This window comes from Oryzias melastigma, linkage group LG4, assembly GCF_002922805.2.
Source record: "Oryzias melastigma strain HK-1 linkage group LG4, ASM292280v2, whole genome shotgun sequence".
Lineage (NCBI taxonomy): Eukaryota > Metazoa > Chordata > Actinopteri > Beloniformes > Adrianichthyidae > Oryzias > Oryzias melastigma.
The window spans coordinates 30,443,975-30,465,103 of NC_050515.1; the positions used below are offsets into that span (position 1 = coordinate 30,443,975).

Sequence of the window (21,129 nt, forward strand, 5' to 3'; positions counted from 1 at the left end):
GAGTTAATTCTTAATCTCGAGGATGTGGCCTGTCTCTGACGACACACAAATGTTACCTGGCAACAGCGCAGGTAAACAGGCACCTTGGATACCTGACTCATTTACCTGTAAATAAAACCTCTGCTGTGTTTGACAGCGTATGTCTTTCTTTATGACAGTTTACTAAAAGCTTTAATTATCTTCAGTAAGTAAACATGATAAACAGAGAGTGAGAGCGCAGATAAATCTTATTTCCACCCACGTCTCACTATAACTGTGCATACATTTTCACACCTTAACCCACATGTGTCAAAGTCAAGGCCCGAGGGCCGGATCCGGCCCTCCAGATAATTCTATCCGGCCTCCAGATCATTTTATTTTATTGTTATTAATAACCCGATGTTATCTTGTGCTTATTTCTAACTTGAATAATTTTGACAAAATATATTTTCATGGAGGGTAAAATATTTAAAGTTATTTAAGGTTTAAGTTGATTTATTCTGTAAAATTACTCCTGCATTTTTACCATTTATAATTATATTACAGTTTAAAAGCTTTAAAAATGGAAATTCTGCCAACTTTTTGGACTATTTTGGCTTTTAGTAAGATTTTTAGGTTATTTTGGAGTTCAGCTAATATTTCATGTATTGGCTAATTTAGGCTTTTCTTTTTCAGTTTTTTTAGTCCATGTTGGTGTTTAGCTAATATTTCAGCTACATCCTAGCTGTTTTGGCTAATTTAGACTTTTTTCAGTTTTTTAGGCTTTTTTGAAGTTTAGCTATTTTTCAGATACGTGCTAGCTATTTTGGCTAACCTACGTTTTTTTAGGCTAATTTGGCATTTAACAAATATTTTAGCTCGCTTTCAGCTTCAGCATTTTCAGCAATCAATTTCAGCATGTTCAGCTATCAGCACTATCATCTTCAGTGGCCAAATTCATCTTACAGCATTCACACTAGCATGGTAATACTATATACAGTATTTGCTTTTGAAGTTCTTTTTTTTTGCTTTATCCTATAGATTATTTGCATTTTACTATATTTTATTATATGTGCAACCTTTAGTAATTTATATTTAAAGAAAAATAATAACCCACTTTATGAATTGCTCTTAAGGCTCATTAATATGCATTTAATGTATATATATCACTGAAATAATATTGCCAATTATCATCAGACTCGGCAGTTTAATAAGATTATCCTGTTTTCATAGATTTTAAGGCAAAAGAAGAGATAAATTAAGTCAAAGAAAATTTTAAAACAGAATGACATTTGGGTAAAGGAGCTGAGGACTAATTTGTTGCTGGAGTTGCTGTTTTGAATCTATTATTAATATCAAGATATTCCTTTTTAAATTTTGATTAAATTATTTTCAAATAGGATAGCTTGATTATCCTAATTGAATGCAGACAATTAAAACCCGGAAAAAAACAAGCATGAAAACACAAACGCTCAGGATCAGTACCAGCTCTGAATGCCCATGTGTGTTGAAGTCATGAACACCTCATGGCTCTCAACAGACTGGTTAGCAACTTGCAAGACAGTTTTCCTGCCATAAGTGCAAGAATCTGTGTGCAAATGGTTAAAATGCCATTAGCGCCTTGCAAGACAGTTCTGCTGCCAGAAGTTTATGAATCTGTGAACAAACTGATGGAATGCCTTTGACCACTCATTGCCCGTCAGCTCTACTATCTTTTATGGTTTGAGCCATTGTTATTACTGTACCCGAGTTTAAGGTTTAGATTGTTATTCATGTTTTGTAAACTCTATTTTCTTGTGTTCATCCAGGGACGTTGTTGTGGGAGCAGCAGACATGCCGATGTTCATCTTCACGGTCACTTTCTCCAGGTCCTACAGGAGAATCTTGAGCCACTCCAAGGCCAGCCAAGAGACATAGTCTCTCCAGGGCGTCCTGGTCTTCCCTGGGGTCTCTGCTCAGCGCTGCTGTGCAGATCACCTGGATTGCAGTGCATTTTGGGTAGTTTTGACTCTTACGCCGCCTGTCAACAATCATGTAAATATTGTGACAAAGACGCAATATTTAAAAAGACTACAAGACAATGCATCGTGGGAAACGGTGTTCTGGAAGCTCTTGTTCTCTAACGTGATGCTGATCAGAAATGACTCTTGCTAAATGAAGGAAATCTGCACATTTAGTAACTCTTCCTGGAAAGTAGTAAGTCACCGATGTAATCACTGGTGTTTTATTCAAAATCACAAGTTCAAGCAGGTGCCATTAAAAAAGGCAATGGTGGAAGAGCAGATTAAAGAAGTAACACGTCTGTGATGATTACAATTTTGTGATTGCTTGTAGGGGCTAAATTCTTATTTCTACTCCCTTTTATATACATTTCTGCAAAAACCTTATAAAGGGATTTCTGGGATTCCTTTCCAAATCAGTGACTACCAAATCGTTTCTTTCCCCACTACAGAGGTTTGTACACATTTGCACATTAGACATACCTGTTCTTCGGAGAAAAGTTTACTCACAGAGAGGAAGTCACATGTGGGCGGGCTGCAAAACATTTCACAATGAATTTCAGATCTGCTTGGACAGAACAGACTGTGTGTGATTGTGCGTGTACCCATCTGTGAATTTGGGTATGTTCATGTTGATGTGTGGGACTTGCGTGGGTGTGTGTGGATGAGCAGCATTCCTATCCATCAAAGTCATCCAAGGGCCGTCCTCTGCCTCGGGAAAAAATCAACCCCGTGCTGCAATCTCAGACACGTGTTCTTGTTCCTGTGTCACTATTCCCTCTGACTCATCATGAGTGCCAGTAAGTGGGCAGTGCCACACCTGGCTAACTCACAACCAGTGTTAGTTTAAAAAAACACACACATTTAAAATAATGGCCTCTGGTAATGCTGTTTTTTAAGCAACAGAATAGTCTATTTATTGTTTTTGTCCTTATAATGCCATAACTGTTGTATTTCCATGAATGGATTTATTAACCCTAGAGCACTATCACCAGCAATAGTACTAACATGATTTCCAATATGTTGAATTTTTTGAGTGTCATTGATCTCTGGGTAAAGCCTCAAGGAAATCCGCCTTACAATCTGATGTCCCTAAACCCTACAGCACTTTCACTGGGTAATTTTCACCCGAAAAAAGTATTTACATGGTTTTCAACATGTTGCATTTTTCTGAGTGTCATAGATTCCTGGGTAAAGTCTCATTGACCCAGGAATGGGTGGCCAAATCTCAATATCATTATTTATTTATTTATTTATTGTTCTCAAATTCCACATTTTTCTGTATTTTTATAGCATGTTTTTAGGATCTTCCTATGTTTTTACTTTCCATTTTCTTACATAAACCACAGTTGAAAATAAAATATAGCTACTCTAATTTATCATGTGTTGTCATATTTTGATCTATTTTTATGAGAAATATACTTTTTATTGGGTATATTAAAAAATATCCAGCAAAAGTGATGGTGTAACTTTTTATAGTGAAAGTGTTCAAGGGTTAAACTGTAGAATCCAACACACATCAGCCAACGTTGTGCCATAAAGTGACTTTCTGCCAGAAGGGAACGTTGGGCGGGTAAATGTGGCAACTGAAGAAATGACTGGAATGGGTTGATCACACACAGAGACATGAGGCATGGTTGCAAAAGCAAAATGACTTTTCCTTACAGTTCTCTAAAAAAACACAATTAAAAAGCATTTGTTAAAATGAATGCACACACACACACAAACACACAGACTAAAGAAAAAGAGTTGAGTCTGCTAAGGACCAGAGTAATTAGGAAGGTGGAAGCTCCCAAAACAAAAACACAAAATGCAAATCACCACCCTCACTTAATGCAGCTCACACACACACTAGTGAAACCCATAGACCATATATCACTGGACAGCTTATCACTGAAAAACCTGCAGGTTCCAAGAAGTCAAAATCCCACGACTTCTATAGAGAAATAGTTATTACTCATTCTATCAGTCAGAATAACCATTCTTGATCTGATACATTGTTTAACATCCTCTTGATAATCTTTTTTTCATATTTTTTCTTCATCATAAGCTATTCAAGTGATGAACTGACCAATCAGATCCCTCAATAAAAGCTGCTGTCCCCGCCTCAGACGTTCGAGAGATTCTCCTGAGCTGCTGTCAGTGGAAGGCCGGTGTGTGGACTTCTAACAAGCTCACTCAGACTGGTGACTTTATTTGCCCTAAAAGCATGACTCAGACCCAGGCCCGGCTCTGGGCTGCATGGTGCCCTAGGGGAAAGGAAATTTTGTCTGCCCCCCTGCTCCATCCCTGGGCATCACCCCCACCCCACACAACGTAACGTATCATGCTGAAATGCCACATGTTCCTTTTCTTCCTATTCAAGAAATTCAGGGAGAATTTCTGTGAAAAATAAGACCATGAAATGTTGGTCTAAAAAAACCCCCCCCCCCCTCGTGTTTTTCGTTTTAGGACCCAAGAATCTAACCTACCTGCACTTGTATCCTGTGCCTCTGACAGACCTTTGGGTGAGAGCAATTCTAGTTTTCACAGATCTCTTCCTTTCTGCTTGGATTTACCTGCTCTGACCCACCAGCTTTCTGCTGGATGAGTCTGCCTGTCCTTCAATTCCTGCGTGCCAGATGCCATCTGCTGGATGAACGACGAATTGCAGCCTGTCATCAGACTGTTAGGACTCCTGCAGAGGAAGATTGTGTTTGTTCCCTTTTTTAACATGTTCTTGTACCATTTTCTCACAATGGAGGACATATATAATTAAAATAATGATTAAAACTACATTAGCTAGTATTCACACGCAATGATTTATTTAAACCATTGTGAATCAGGAGCAGCGAAAACAAAAAAAAGTTTGTAGACATTTTTTGTGGGCCATCAAAAGTAAATATGCAAAAAATATATATATATATTTACTCAGCCAGCAAGGCCAGGTGGGCTCCACATGGTTTAAACGTGGGCAGAAAATGTGGACCCCGACTGGTTTTGTCCGCAGTTTCAGTGGTGGCCCTACATGTGTTTGTCCACATTGACTTAAGTAGGCACTCAGTGGGTTAGCTCACTACGCTAGCCAGCCACCTGGTAGACAGCGCTAGCTTGCTAGCTCGCTACAGCAGAGCTCACTAGCACGCTGTAGAGGATCTCGCTAGCTATACAGATGAGCTCGCTAGCATGCTCAGCATAGCTGCTAACTCACTTCAGCAGACCTCGCTAGCTTTCTACAGTGGAGCTCGCTAGCATGCTGCAGTGGAGCTCGCTAGCATGCTATAGTGGAACTCGCTTGCATGCTAAAGTGGAGCTTGCTAGCATGCTACAATGGAGCTCACTAGCATGCTGCAGTGGAGCTCACTAGCATGCTACAATGGAGCTCACTAGCATGCTACAGTATAGCTCGCTAGCATGCTACAATGGAGCTCACTAGCATGCTACAGTATAGCTCGCTAGCATGCTACAGTGGAGCTCGCTAGCATGCTGCAGTGGAGCTCGCTAGCATGCTATAGTGGAACTCGCTTGCATGCTAAAGTGGAGCTTGCTAGCATACTACAGTGGAGCTCGCTAGCATGCTACAATGGAGCTCACTAGCATGCTACAGTATAGCTCGCTAGCATGCTACAGTATAGCTCGCTAGTATGCTACAATGGAGCTCACTAGCATGCTACAGTATAGCTCGCTAGCATGCTACAGTGGAGCTCGCTAGCATGCTATAGTGGAACTCACTAGCATGCTAAAGTGGAGCTTGCTAGCATGCTACAGTGGAGCTCACTAGCATGCTACAATGGAGCTCACTAGCATGCTACAGTGGAGCTCGCTAGCATGCTACAATGGAGCTCACTAGCATGCTACAGTATAGCTCGCTAGCATGCTACAGTGGAGCCCGCTAGCATGCTAAAGTGGAGCTCGCTAGCATGCTGCAGTGGAGCTCGCTAGCATGCTACAGTATAGCTCGCTAGCATGCTACAGTGGAGCTCGCTAGCATGCTACAGTATAGCTCGCTAGCATGCTACAGTGGAGCTCGCTAGCTTGGCACTGAATACCTCACTAGCATGCTACATAGTGGAACTCGCTACAGGGAAGCTCGTTAGAATGAAGCTCGCTAGCACGTTATGCTGTCCACCGGGCGGCTGGCCAGCGTAGAGAGCTAACTCACTGAATCCCCACTTAAGTCAATGTGGACAAACCCGATCCGGTCCACATTTTCTGCCCACTTTTAAACCACATGAGGCCCACTTGGCCTTGCTGGTTGGACAGTTTAAAAGAAGGCCTTCAGCGAATAATTATCCTCGCCGTGAAGTGTGTCACTTGACTGACATGTACAACGGTCAATTGAACATTCTATGATACATAAATCACTGTACATGCATTTACCTACACAGAGTCCGCATTCTGGCCTCCATCCTCTATGTGCCAGACACAGTGGAGGGCCACTCTGCCCCGCATGAGTCTTAGTAAAGCCCAGACAGTGTGCCTCATTGATTGGAAGGACGGAAACGCCCCGTCTGACCCAACCGTCCTGTCACTGCTGGCTCAGCGATTCAAGGCAGCGGTTTTGTCCTAAAGCACACACTTCTTCAGTGCTGCCCACAGACCAAGGGCCTGCAGTGCATGTGCTCCGTCACCAAACCCCAACCAGGCCCGCCAACATGGAACGTATATATCAACAGTCAATGCTCGCCACCGGCCGGGAAGCCTGACTCCCCCGCGCTCTAGCTCCTGGGGATACCAGGTATATCCTGCCTTTAGCATATACTTGTTTGAAAGATTAAGAAAAAAAAAAAGAAGGCTTAAGCATTGATTGTCAGACTCCTAACCGGGGATGTCCTGCTAATGAGCCTTATTCTTCTCAACTGGTCTAATGTCAGTCTCTCACAGAACCTGGACCAGAATGTCAACGCAACGTTTTTCATTGTCGGCACATTACACATGAAAGTTTTAATCCAGTGATTCTCAATCACTATAAATTCAGAAAGTGCTTCTTGTTGGGTTGGTGGTGTATGACTTATGCTACATACTTGAAAAGTTATCAGAAATAATCTGCGTCATGTTCTCAGTTTTTAACGTGTAGATGACCTTGACACAGACACTGACTTGAGTTTCTTTGCAGTAAGTGCTGAATGTCGTAGTCTTGGTGTCTACAGCACAATGTAAAGACATGTAGGAACCCTAGAAAAAATCTTTTTTGAGCTGATGCTTGTCCTAAAGTGGGCTTGAAAACTCACCCATGTGGGAGGGGTTTTTCTTTAACTCAAAATACACGGATGATGAGATCATGTTTATTTATTTTGAAGAGATCTACAAAAAACACACTTCCATGTCAGGGTTGTTGAGGTTATTTAGAGATTTCCTGGTATGTGGATGTCTGTATGTCCCACAGAGAAAGACGCAGCAGTGAAGAAAGCAGCTGCTGCATGTGACAGAGAGGGGGGGGGAGTCTATTGTAACAAACTCACGTCCATACACACAGTGAAGAATTTAAAGTTGTAACATTTTCCTTCCATCATGTTTATTTAAAGACGAGGGCTGTGGATCGTTGCTTAGGAGGCGATCTGGTTCGATTCATGAATCCAGTAAGAATCGTGGTTGAATTCAGAGGAAGAACTTCGGTCCAAAATCCTAGAGCAGAAAGAGCAGAGCAAAAACAAGCACTTTTGTTTCTATGATATCTCTAGTATTTTCTTATGTATGAGAATTTTCTGGAGATAAATGAGCAATTTATGTGTCTGTGTTTTGAAGTGCTTTATATGTATTATTAATTAAAATGTTTTTGTAAAACTTTTCCTAACTTCAGTTTCCCTTTAGGGTTTCTGTACTTTGGGGAGTAATACAAACAATATTTTTAAAAACATGTTTTCTAAATATTTCCCACTGTTTGGTTGAGCAGGCGGTTCAAGGGTTAAAAACAGTCCTTCAAGAAGGCCTCGTCCCTCATCTCAAGAGAGACGACACCAGTAGATCTGTTTTTGTCTGGAATCTGTCTCCTTGACTGCTCTTCAGTTTTTTGTGGCACCTTTATTTTGTGTGAATTGAAATAATACCCCAGTCCCCCTGTTCACGCGTCCTTAGTCCCCAGCCCGGTTCAAACACAGGGTTGTGTTGGGAAGGGTAAAAAATTTCCAGCAAACCAAATGTGGCGATCAGTGACTGCTAATTTGCTATGGCAACCCCAGACGGGTTATGCTGAGAGATCGAAGTGGAACTTTGATTAAACGAGGTTCACTACAGTTCAGGGATGAGGAGTTCAGAGCGGCTGTTTCATGTGACCAGCCCAGTGGCCTAGTGGAGGAGTGTCCGCCCTGAGATGGGAAGGTTCAAGGTCTTTTATTTGCCATGTATGCAACAACGTACATTGAAGCATATTGGAATTCATGTGCTGCTGAGCTCTCAGAGTCACTGTTGGATTGAAGACTGGAGTACAAGATTAAATAGTTTCAAGATTACGAAATATTTACATCAATAGGATGATAAAAAAATACAAAGAGTATAAAAAATAGAATAATAAAAGTACAAAAAAGAGCCATTTGAAGAGTCTGAAATATTGCACATTGACCAGTTCGAGAAGGCACATTTCACATCAATGTCTTAGTGAGGTAGTTTTTTTTATTTTTTTTGGTTACATTTTCAGTTATCGTTTTTTTTGCCATCAGTCTGACTGTAGCAGGGAAGAAGCTGTTGAAGAAGCGGGTTCTGTGGGTGATGATGCTGTCCGCTCTTCTGTCTCTCAGGCTGTATGTGCAGCGTTTGGGTTTGAACAGGGAGTGAGCCGGGTGGAGCGGGTCTCTGAGGATTCCCTCTCCTCTTCTTCTGCAACGCTGCTCGTAGATGGAGTCCATGGAAGGAAGTTTTGTCCTGGTTATTCTCTCCGCAGTTTTTATAACTCTTTGCAGAGCTTTCCTCTCTGCCTGTGTGATGTTTCCGTACCACACAGTGATCCCTGCAGTGAGGACGCTCTCGATCAGCCCACTGTAGGCCTGGATGAGGGGCCTTTGTTGCAGTCCTGCCTTCCTGAGCAGCCTGAGTAAATAAAGCCTTTGCTGTGCTTTTTTCACCACGGCTTTGGTGTTGGTGGTCCAGCTTAGGTCAGCTGAGACTTGCAGTCCCAAGAATTTGTGGGTGTCTGTCCTCTCCACTTCAGTTCCTCTGATGAGTAGAGGCCGCAGCGGGGGAGGATTTTTCCTGAAGTCCAGTATTATTTCCACCGTCTTGTCAGTGTTTAGTATGAGGTCGTTTTCCTCACCGTAGACCAGAACGTCATCCACCAGAGTCCTGTATGCTGACTCGTCTCCATCTTTGATGAGCCCCAGGATGGTTGTGTCATCCGCATATTTGATGATGACAGTCCCGTCCTGGCTGGAGACACAGTCATGTGTGTAGAGAGTGAAGAGTTTGGGGCTGAGGCAGCAGCCCTGAGGGGTTCCTGAGCCGACAGCCGTGCTCCCATTCTCACCGCCTGTGGTCTGTCAGTTAGAAAGTCCAGGATCCAGTTGTAGGTGGGGGTGGGGACTTTGAGGTCTGCCAGTTTCTCAACCAGTCTGCCTGGGTGGATGGTATTGAATGCAGAGCTGTAATCCAGGAAGAGCATCCTGGCATATGCTCTGCTGCTCTCCAGGTGGTGCAGGGTGTGATGGAGCGTTATTGCTACTGCATCGTCCACTGATCGGTTGGGGCGATACGCAAATTGGAGGGGGTCAATTGTTTCTGGGACCATGCTGTTGATGTGACCTAGGACTAATTTTTCTAGGCACTTCATGGGGATCGATGTGAGTGCCACCAGCCTGAAGTCGTTAAGGGTGGATGTGTCGGGTCTCTTGGGAACTGGGATGATGGTGGAGGCCTTGAATATGGTGGGTACTACAGCCTGGGATAGGGACATGTTGAAGATTTCAGCATACACCCCGGCTAGCTGTTCTCCACAGGTTTTCAGGACCCTGGGATGCACTCCATCAGGTCCTGCTGCCTTGTGGGGGTTCACCTTCTTCAGAGCCTTCAGCACCTGTGTCTGTGTAACCTGCAGGGGGGTGTCGCTGGGATTACAGGGAAACTTTGATGGCGAGTCTGTGTTCTGCCCATCAAACCTGGCATAGAAGGCATTCAGGCTGTCTGGAAGGGTTTTGTCCGGCGGGGTCAGAGGTTGCTGTGTTCTTTTGTAGTTTGTGACAGACTGGATTCCCTGCCACATGCTGCGTGTGTTGTGGCTGAGGTAGTAGCCTTCAATTTTCCTGGAGTAATCACGTTTCGCTGCTCTGATGGATTTCTGCAGCTCATACCGTGCTTTCTTGTATTCCCTTGGATCTCCAGTCTTGAAGGGAAGGGAAGATCGTGAGTTCAAATCTCAGCCCAGTCAAACCAAAGACTCTAAAAACGGACCCAGAGACTCCCCGTTTGACTCTCAGCATTAAGGGCTTGGATTGGGGGGTTAAACCACCAAATGGTTCTGAGCGCGCCTGTGTCTGCAGCTCACCGCTCCCCCAGGGGAGGGGGTCAAATGCAGAAAACAAATTTCACAGACTAGTCATGTGACAAATGATGGGACTTTAACTTCTACTTAAATTCTGTCATCAAAGTAACTTCAGCCAGAGTAGATCACAGATGAGATGAGTTTGTGCTGGAAGACTTGAGACCATCAGTAAATCTTTCAAGACAAAGAGACAAAAGTTTGGATAAAGATAAACTTTACTCAAGGACAAAAACAATGATAGGCTGCATCTCTGAATGCAAGTTCAAGTGCATTTAATGAATTAGACACATTAAGAAACAACACAAACAATTAAAAAATAAGTGTAATGAACATAAATAGCAGTTAAAAGGAAAACAAAATCTTGTACAATTACACAGCACCCCCTCTAAAACAAAAATGTAAAAGTTATCTAGAGAGGATGATGAGCAAAGCCTCCAAGCAAATGTCTAACTTCTAAAAACAGCTTTATAAAAGCTGAGAACACCAAAGGTTTACACTCATTAGAGACCCTTTAACTGGAAGAAGTAATTAAAAAGGATATATTTTATTCTAATCTACTACAGACAAATGTCAGGAATATAAAGGCCTAATATGCCATGAGGGTTAATTAAAAGGGCAACAAAAGACTGAATTAATGATTTGAAAATAATTCAAGAATTTAAATGGATCAAGATGTTTATCAGTAAACCTCAACTCCCCTCAAAATAATAGTAGTGGAGTCACAACAGCCATCAACTCATCCATGTCCTTCATCGTTTGCAGGCCAGGTAAACCTCAGCCGGGTCTGGCGGTCCCAGCAGGACCGAACCACTTCAGTTGGTGCTTCATGATCATTCATGATGGGAATTGAAAATCCCTCAGGCTGCAGGATGACCAACAATTGGCATATTGTTTTCATCCTACTCTTACTGAAAAGTTTCTGATAATGAGAAATATCAGCATCCTCCACTCCGCCGGAGCGGCGAGTTCACGAGATAAACATGCTCCTCTGGATTTATCCAAAGATCCGGCATGGACCAACTAAGGCTTTCCACTTTCTAATGAATGACCTTTAATGACTCTGGACGAGTCACACCTCAAGACAGAAAAGGTAGCACTGCTTCAAGGTGATGCGGTTCAGAACAGGTGAGTGGTGGAACGGCTGAAGGTGTGGTACTTCTTCTCAAACATGGAAGGCAGATGGACCATTGAGGGCGAGTGATGCGCCTGTCAGAAAGGAGAAGAGGACAAATCAACATTTAACACTTGTTCTCATGCATGATCATTAGTGATTCGATGTGAAAGATTTTCTGAGATTCAGGAAAATTTGGAAAACCAAAAGAAGAAACCCAAGTGAGTGAAATAAGCGTGTTAGAACTATGATACAGTATTTATTCCATTTGTTTTATTTCGGCCTTTAGTGGCTAAGGAACAAAATACTATATTCAGAGGGTAACCAAACCCTGAATCATTGTTTTTTGTCTCTTGATGTCTATAAATGGGGCTTTTAAAGTGCTGTCTGTTGGTCGTTGCCAATTTTTTTACAATTCTTAAAAAACGTGTTTAATTCCTGAAAATGTAGTCAAAAACCGTCTGTGTGCTGCCCCCTACAGGCTGAAGTGAGGTATTACAGTTGAATTTTGTGATTGGTCAACAGGTGCAAGTCCAACAAATCCTCTGAGCTCCAGTATAAAAGCCCCGCCCATCTTTAAACACTCGACACACTCGAGAGTTGAAGCTCGCCACGCGATCGTTTGCGCTCTCCCCGCGTCGCAGAGAATGCCGGAGGTCGCCCCTCGACGCTGAAAGCTGCGGGGCTCGCTTGCTAGCTAAACTGACCCTAGGAAAGCCAGCTGACCAACAGACAAAGAGCGGCGGTGGGATGAGGAGGCAGCTTGTTTGGGCCTCCTGAACTCTATGGTTTTTATTTATTTATTTTATTTTCATTGAGAATAATAAAAAGATGCTTTAATTACCTCAGGCTAAACACTCTGTCACCATCAATCAGGGTCTGGATGCGAGTTCACCAGATACCTCCACAATATGACTTTACGATTTAGAAGTCTGCATAAAACAGACATAAAAAATCCAAATTTCTTAAAGGCTGAATTAGACTTTGCAGTTCCTTCTAGGTTTGGATCAGTAGAAAACAAGCCCAAATGTCTTTCACTGTTAAAGGTTGCCGACCCCGTCCCGAGCTATAGGGTATTTCTGCTGTTTGTATCAATACAATAATAAAAAGATCCTCTTATTTCATCCCGTCTATGTGGGAAAGCAAGTTATCAAACTGAGCCACAGAAAGATGGAAGTACTACTGAGAGTACATGGTTGCCATCTACCCCCACTCTGGCAACCAGTCAGCAGATGTGGAAGAAGAGACCATCCTGGCAGCTCAGTCTCTGCAGGAGACGGCCTCACGAACACAGAAGGTTCCACTCAAGTCCTCCAGGTGAACGTCGGATGACGAGCTGTCACGACGAGAGAGAACTGCCTCACTGTTGTGTTGGAGAAACACACTCACGAATGGTCAATAAAGCACTTCAAATGCGCGTCCAGACAGTTCGTCAATGGTGCTGTTGAAAGGATGACGATCACAAAGTCATTGAAATGACCATCAGTCACGATCTGAGCATGTGCAGACGAACAACTGCTGTAGCCCTGATATGCCACCAGAATGCCTCTGCTCAAACAACCGAGCCCAGAGAAGCCCTCAATCTCATGAGGGAAATATGGACAGAGTGGAGGTACTTACTGCTGAGGGGGCAGATGCTACAGTTTGCACTAGTCACAATGGCATTGTGCCCCCCCAAAATCTGCAGTCATGCTGCAAGAGGAAAGAGCCTCAATAGCTGCGTTTCCATTAGCAAATTGGATTTGTGATAATAAAATCTCTTAAGCCTTCTGCTCTCTTATGGGGTCCAGATGACCCAACCCTCATATTGATGTGTGATCCCTCCCATGACATAAGTGGACAAAGGTGGACAGGATTTTATGTCTGCCATAGACAAGATAAAGCATTCTTCAAACCCTTGTCGGGTCCAGATGACCCCACTTTTATTGTGAACATGCCGAGGATAGCACAAGGGATAATGGAAACACCACAATTTTCAAATGACTCAAAATAAAAACGTTTTTTTCCTTGGAAGAGGTGGTTTTTGGGGCATATCGCAAAAATAAACATTTTTCACTAAACTGCAATGGAAACACTTCTTTCAATGTGCTTCTTGATAGGAAGTAGGGCTGAGAATCACTGAGTACCTCACAATGCGATACACAATACATGGCTCATGATATCAATAGTATCAATAATTGGTTAAAAAAAATCATCTCTAGTAACTCACAATATACAGAAAAACATGTATTTTTTAGGGAAATGTATCACCATTTAATTCTTAGCTTGAACACAATCATAGTAATCAACTTATAGTCTAATTTTGTGCAACAACTAACCAACAGTTTTATGTGACATTGATAAAATCAGTAATACTGTCTTTGACTATCATTGACACCAACTGAATTGGAATTATCTGTAAAATTCAATGTTAACAATAGTAAACATGAACAGCAGTGACACTACTTAGTGCAGAATTGTTGTAAACAAAACAAAAATTAAATGACTCAAGTAGCTACCTGACACATTGTTGCTCGCGACAGCCAGTCTGGCAACGCCCGTCCCATCTACCGCCAACGGAATGTTTACCGACGGAATATAACGTTTTACAGCCTCTTCAAATGGAAATAAAAGACTGATACTTTGTAAAAACCCATCAAGAATCAATCTCAGGACTAAATATCGCCATATCGGCACACTCCTAGTAGGACGTGGCTCATACGCAATCGTTAGATCCACAGCTCATCTGTAAAATCACAAACCAACATTTCCTCCAAACCGCTTCATCTATAGCCGCGCTTGTGCAGGTTTAACTTGACATCTCCTTTACAAACTTGAATGGATCTTGTTGTGTTTTCAAACAGAAAAAAGGGTCCAGCTGCTCACTTGTTACAATGTTTTTATAATACTGCTGAACAGGTTTCTCACGTGCATCTGTGACAAAGGACTAGCTACATCGCTGTGATGTCACCAAAATGCTCTCTTTTAGAGAATCAAAATAAAACAATTGTTCTAATCCTTCCTGTGATTTTAAAGACTAATCTTGGTTTGTGTTTATTTGCATAAATATGATTTAATGGAAACGGTGTCATTGCGAAGGGCTGCACGGTGGCGCAGTGGTTACCGCTCTTGCCTCAGTGAGAAGGCCCCGGTTCAAATCCCATGTCTTCCAGCCTTCACTGTCAAATGTTATTGTGTTCAATAAACGCTTGAAAACATTTAAAGTTTGCTTGGTATTAGTTTAAACCAGGGGTGTCAAAGTGAATCACACAGGGGGCCAAAATCCAAAACACACATTATGTATGGAGCTATTTTGGGGTCCACATTATTTGAAACCCAAAATAAAGCAAATTGAAAAAAATATTGGTTTTTGGCCCAAAAAATGTCCAAAATGTCTGTTTTTTCCACCCGTCTTGGGACAACTTTAGACTATGATGGTACAGTCATTTTCTCACCTTAATTTCTCACAGCTCTCAGAGTCAGTGAACGCATCGGGACTGAAGTTACCCCCCCTCATTGATTTTGATTGGTCCTTCGTGTTAGCCCCGCCCCAACACGCCACAATGGGGCCAAACGTTTTTAAAACGGAAATTTTAAGATTTGAAAAAAAAAAAAAAAAGAGTTGAAAGTTAAAAAAATTTCTGAGTTTTAAACCTAAAAAAACGAACATTTGAAGCTGAAAATAATTACATTTATTTCAGAATAGCAAAAAGTTTAGGATATTTTCCTATTTTTTTAAATGTTTTGTTTGGGTTTAAAATATGTATGGCCCTGATTTGGCTCCATACTTAGGTCGCAGTCCAAGAAAAAAATTAAACACAGTAAAAATACATTTTTTAAACTTTAAAACTGTAACTTTTTATCATAACTATGAATAAAACAGGCGGAAATATTATTCCAGAAAAAATCAACTTAAACCTTAAATAACATATATATTAATATTTTACTCTCCATAAAAATATATTTTGTCAAAATTATACAAGTTAGAAATAAGCACAAGTTAACATCAGGCCATTAATAATTAAAAAGATGATCTGGAGGGCCGGATAGGATTACCCGGAGGGCCGGATCCGGCCCCTGGACCTTGAATTTGACACATGGTGTAAACAGACTGTGGTTTTCTGTTGTTTTGACTTGGATGAACATCAGAATACATTTTATTTTTAATTAATGTAGAAATTCAAGTAACTTTCTTACAACTGTATGTCCTGTAGGGCCACATTGAGGAGCTGGATATAGGAGCACAAATACAAGAGCTGGAGAAACAGTCTTGCTGCTTATTCATAAATGAAAACTCATTTATACTGCCAGCATGAGGAAAAATAGACTTATTCTAACTAAAAATGTTTGAATATTCCTTTTTACTGTTACTAAAGTGCAAACCACAACCAAAGCTGTTTTTGTGTTTGATTAAAACCATTCACCACGGATGACTTAAGGATTTATAAACTCAAGGAAGCTCTGTTTTAGGTAATCACCCAAAGGCTAAATAAAGATCAAATTCCAGGATAAATTGAACTCTTCCCAGTTCACCAAATCTTTGTGTAAAAACCACCAATGTGAAGAGCCCCAGCTTCCACCACCGGAATCTGCCCACAAAGGATTCAAATCCACTCTTCAAACTTCTGCCCTGCTAGTAAAAAATGTTTCCACATCTTCAGGCACGAATCAAAGCTTGGTTGGATGTTTTGCAGCAGGGTGTTCACTTTAAAGAGTAGATTTAGCCAGAGTTATTGATGTTGAATGGCAGACCTAAAAGTGAGGTTCATGATACAAACAGTGTCAGAAAAGATAAAGGTTTCCTCACGCGAGACTTTTGGCCTGAACTGAACGTGGTCTACAGCAGCGTCTCACTGCGATGGCTGATGACCTTGTGTGGATCCACGTACTCAGGATCCCTGCGCTCACAAACGGTCATGGTTTGGACATTGCCTTGATGAGAAGCTGCAGTTCTTCCCTGGAGTCGAATGGAGGACGGAGATCTAAACACATGCTGGCCAGACTTGGGCTGGGAATGCATCGATTTAGAGTAAGTTTCATGGGCTACGAATGTGGACGTGAGGGGGATGGAGAGGCTGGACTGAGGCTGAGCTGCCGGGGTCAGCTTGGATTCTTGGTTTCCAGAGCAGAGGATGATCTCAGGGGCAGGATAAGAAGGGCTGTTGCCAGGGCTTGGGGCTGGGGTACAAATACAGACCGGCACCCTGGTTCTGAGGGGTGGGTGGTCAAGAGAGTTAGAGCGCTGAACCACGGCACTGGATTTTGCTGAATCACTCAAAGAAAATGTAGATGTAGAGCGAGACATCTGGAGGAGAGAGACAGATGAAGCAAGAGTTCAACAATAAAGACCAAAGGCATGACAGAAAGAAGGAGGAAAGCCAAATAAAAACATCACAGAGCTTTGGGGTAAGGTAGCTATCAGAAAGAAACCTATGCATGAAGACAACATTTAGTTTATGTTTCAAATGTCTGTTTTAAATACTACTTTCCTTTGTTTTAAATACAAGTTTCTCAGACAAGCATGAATATTTTCATAATGTCCTCTCTTGCTTCAACCCTCAAAGTTCAAAGCTTCATAGAAAATATGTCCAGAGTTATAGAATGAGATCTGATTGCACTCAAAGAATTAGATCTTGACAAGATCTGTGTGTATGGAGTCAAGTCAGGATCTGCTTAAAGTTAATGAAAAAACAGATTAAAATTTGAAAAGAAAAAGAAAAAAAGAAAATTTTAAAATGGTTATAAACTCAAAATACATTTTTAAAACTTGAAGGAATTATTGAAAGTAAAATAAAAAGAAAATTTAATATAAAAAAAAATATATAATGAAAATTTGAAGAAAAAAAAATGCAAATTTGAAACTTGGAAAAAAATAACTGTTCCCAATAAAAAAAAATGTTTATTTGTTCTTTCAACTAGGGCTGGGTTAATAAAATTGATTAATTGATTTGAATGGATTCATGTTTAACAGATCAATAATCAATTCATAAAAATATAAATCGATTTAGCACATAAAGCTAAAGTACACTAGCTTGATGCTAACGTTTAATGGAATTTCCCATAGGATGGCTAATGCTAACGCTCTGTTGACATATTTAAAGCATATATTGTTGACTAAATGAACATTTTAATAAACTCACAGACGTAAATTTTATAAACTCTTTTGAGAAAATATTTTTGTAAAGTAACTCTTTGTGGTTTAAAACATTGTTTTTTCCTCACACTGTCATCTTCTGGAATAAAGTGTAATGCTATGGCATGATCTCCACCTAGTGGCCAAACTGAAACGTCCTCCAGGAGAAGCAGAACAATGTTTACATGTTAATGATCTGAACATTTTAGTTAGAACTTCTCCTTTAGAGAATCCATGGAACACTGGATGATATTAACTATCTATTTATTTCCCTTTATTGATGTATTTCTAATCAAATGTTTACAAATGTGTAAACTCAAAATTGTATTGAAATCGAAAGAATAGAAAGAAAATCTGAATTGAATCGATCCAGGCTGTGGTGAATCAAATTGTTTCTGGATATTATAATCGATACCCAGCCCTACTTTCAAATTCCCTTTTTTTCCGTCTTTCATTCTTTGCTTTTAATTCCTTGTTTTCAGTTCAATTCAGATTTTTGAGTTTTAGCTGCTGAGCTGATCCTAATTTCACATGGGGGCGGGGCTTTGAGCTCATTGGTTACCAGGAGAGAGGTCTCCTCACTACATATTTTCCACTCTTTCTCAGACACATACATATTTTCACACTTTTCTCTCGTTTTCTCATCTGTTCAAACTTTCATAGAAAATAATTCTAGCATTAAGATGAAAACAAGGATCTGATCACGATGAAGATTTATGTAACGCTGCCGAGCTGCATGTCTGCGTGAAAAACTGTATGGAGGAGATTAACAAGATCAACAGCAAAGTCGCTCTGAAAAAAATCCACCAAACAGCGAGACTGTGAAGGGTCACCGCGATATTAGCGAGGTAAAACTGCACAGTAGTGATGCTGCTCTCTCTTAGTTTGATCGGAGTGGGGCGACGCAGGCAGAGACATGAACAGACAACGTCCTGCAGCAGTAAACACGTCACATCACCATTACCTCTAAGGGAATCATGGGAAACATGTCCCAGTAGACATTAAGCTCAAAGCTCATGTAAAATGAGGATCGGCTCAGTAGTGAAAACTAGTAGCAAAACATCTATCGAGGTCAGGTCTGGAGACTGGCTAGACCACTCCAGGACCTTGATACGTTTCTTACAGAACCCCTCCTCGGTTCTCCTGGCTGTGTGCTTCGGGTCATGTTGGACTTTACGGTGGACCAACCGGTCTTTGAGGGTCAGAATTCTAGCGGATAGAAAGGTGCTCAAATACTTATTTGCAGCAAATACATAGAAATATATGAAGGACTTCCAGATTTTTTTTTATTCGATTCTGTCTGTCACAGTGAAGATGCATCTCAGATGAAAATGTCAGACCCCTCCATGATTTCTAAGCGGGAGAACTTGCAACATCAGAGAGTTCAAATAATTATTTCTGTCACTGTATATGTGAAGCAATGAATTCTGAGATGACAGTGAAATACTGTTTATACAAAATGTGCAATTCTAAGTCGTCTTACTAGAAATGAAGGAAAACTTGATCTTTGAACAGTTGTGGAAAACCACATCATGCAAATATGAATAAAGACAAACAAAAACAGACAGAGCCACTGTATTAGCACTTCTTTTAAATAACTTCACATCTCCAGTAATATGCACGACTAAAAGTTTGAGGTCACTTGGAAATGTTCCTATTGTTAAAATAAAAGTGCTTTTTTTAAATGAAGATGACTTTAAACTAATAAGAAATACTCTACACGTTTTAATGTGGTAAATGAATAAAAAATGACTATTTCAGCTGCAAATGTCTATAATTTGATGCATTATCTTCTAGGTAACTAGTAGGGCTGCAGAGGTACAGTCTACTCACGGTTCGATACAAACCTTGATATATACAGTGGTATGCAAAAGTTTGGGCACCCCTCTGAGATTTCATGATAATTTGCTCTAACTTCATAAGAGAACATCACAGCAACAACATTTGTTGTCCTACAGAGATATAGACGTTCAAGTGTTTTCCAGACCAACATTTGTGAAGTAGAATTACATAGTCTTATTGTTATAAAATAAAATTTAAAAAATGTGATGTGCACCCTTTTAATCACATTCATTTCAAGACCCATAGGGATTTATTGCTGACAGGTTGCAGCACAAAATTCCTTTGCTTAGCTCATTAGACCGTCAATTACAAATACAGGTGGAACCAATCATGGAAAAGGCTATTTAACTGGGGTTGGCTGTGCTTGTCCTGGGTTCTTTCTGAGAGAGTGGCAACATGGGGGCCTCTAAACAACTCTCCACTGACCTAAAAACTAAGATAATTCATTATTATGAATTAGGAGAAGGGTACAAGAAGTTATCTGGAAGGTTTGGACTGTCTGTCTCCACAGTCAGAACTCTAGTGCATTAATGGAGGGCTACAGGAACAGTCCTTGTGAAGGAAAGATATGGGAAAGGCACACACGAAGGATGGTTAGAATGGTCACAGACAAGCCACAGACCACCTCCAGAGAACTGCAAGAACACCTGGCTGCTGATGGTGTGCTTGTTCATCGCTCCACTGTCCAGCGTAGTTTGCACCAGGAAAAGCTCGTTGGAAGGGTGATGCGCAAGAAGCCTTTCCTGAGTGTTCGCCACAGGAAGAGTCGCATGAGGTATGCAAAAGCACATCTGGACAAGCCAGAAGCATTTTGGAAGAAAATACTGTGGTCAGATGAGACTAAGATAATGTTATTTGGTCAGAACAAGAGGAGGTATGCATGGCGGAAAAAAATTACTGAATTCCAGGAGAAGAACATGTTGCCTACTGTGAAATTTGGTGGAGGATCCATCATGTTGTGGGGCTGTATGGCTAGCACAGGAACTGGAAACCTTGTCAAAGTTGAGGGCCACATGAATTCCTCTCAGTATCAGCAGATTCTTGTCAAGAATGTTCAAGAGTCAGTCACAAAGTTGAAGCTACGCCAGGGTTGGATTTTTCAGCAAGACAATGATCCTAAGCAAAGTTCAAAATCCACCAAGGAATTCATGCAGAGGGACAAGTACAATGTTCTGGAATGGCCATCCCAGTCCCCAGACCTTCACATCATTGAAAATGTATGGACTGATTTGAAGCAGGCTGTGTACGCATGGAAGCCAAGAAACCTGACTGAACTGGAGGCCTTTTGTATGGAGGAGTGGTCCAAAATACCAGCTGCCAGACTTCAAGGACTTGTCTGTGGCTATAGAAGGCGTCTACAGGCTGTTATTCCAGCTCAGTGGCCTTGTGGTAGAGTGTCCGCCCTGAGATTGGAAGGTCGTGGGTTCAAATCCCGGCCGAGTCATACCAAAGACTCAAAAAATGGGACCCAGTGCCTCCCTGCTTGGCACTCAGCACTAAGGAGTTGGACTGGGGGGTTAAACCACCAAATGGTTCCCGAGCGCGGCTGTGTCTGCAGCTCACCGCTCCCCCAGGGGATGGGTCAAATGCGGAGAACAAATTTCACACACCTAGGTGCGTGACAAATAGTGGGACTTTAACTTTAACTTTAACAAAAGGA

The 21,129-nt window shown here is 41.4% G+C and overlaps 1 protein-coding gene across 10 annotated transcripts in view; it reads right to left on the reverse strand.

The window, feature by feature from the left end:
- Positions 1-10,653: 10,653 nt before the first annotated feature.
- Positions 10,654-21,129, reverse strand: part of ect2 (epithelial cell transforming 2) — a 47,726-nt gene continuing 37,250 nt past the window's right edge. For 6 of the 10 annotated variants that reach the window (XM_024259048.2, XM_024259049.2, XM_024259046.2 and 3 more), the window contains 2 exons: positions 16,302-16,799; positions 10,654-11,610 (listed from right to left, as the gene is read on the reverse strand). In XM_024259048.2, the coding sequence (XP_024114816.1) occupies positions 16,332-16,799 (468 nt within the window). In that variant the 3' untranslated portion in view covers positions 10,654-11,610; positions 16,302-16,331. The remainder of the gene's footprint in view (positions 11,611-16,301; positions 16,800-21,129) is intronic. The other 4 variants (XM_024259053.2, XM_024259052.2, XM_024259051.2 and 1 more) reach the window with 1 other exon arrangement.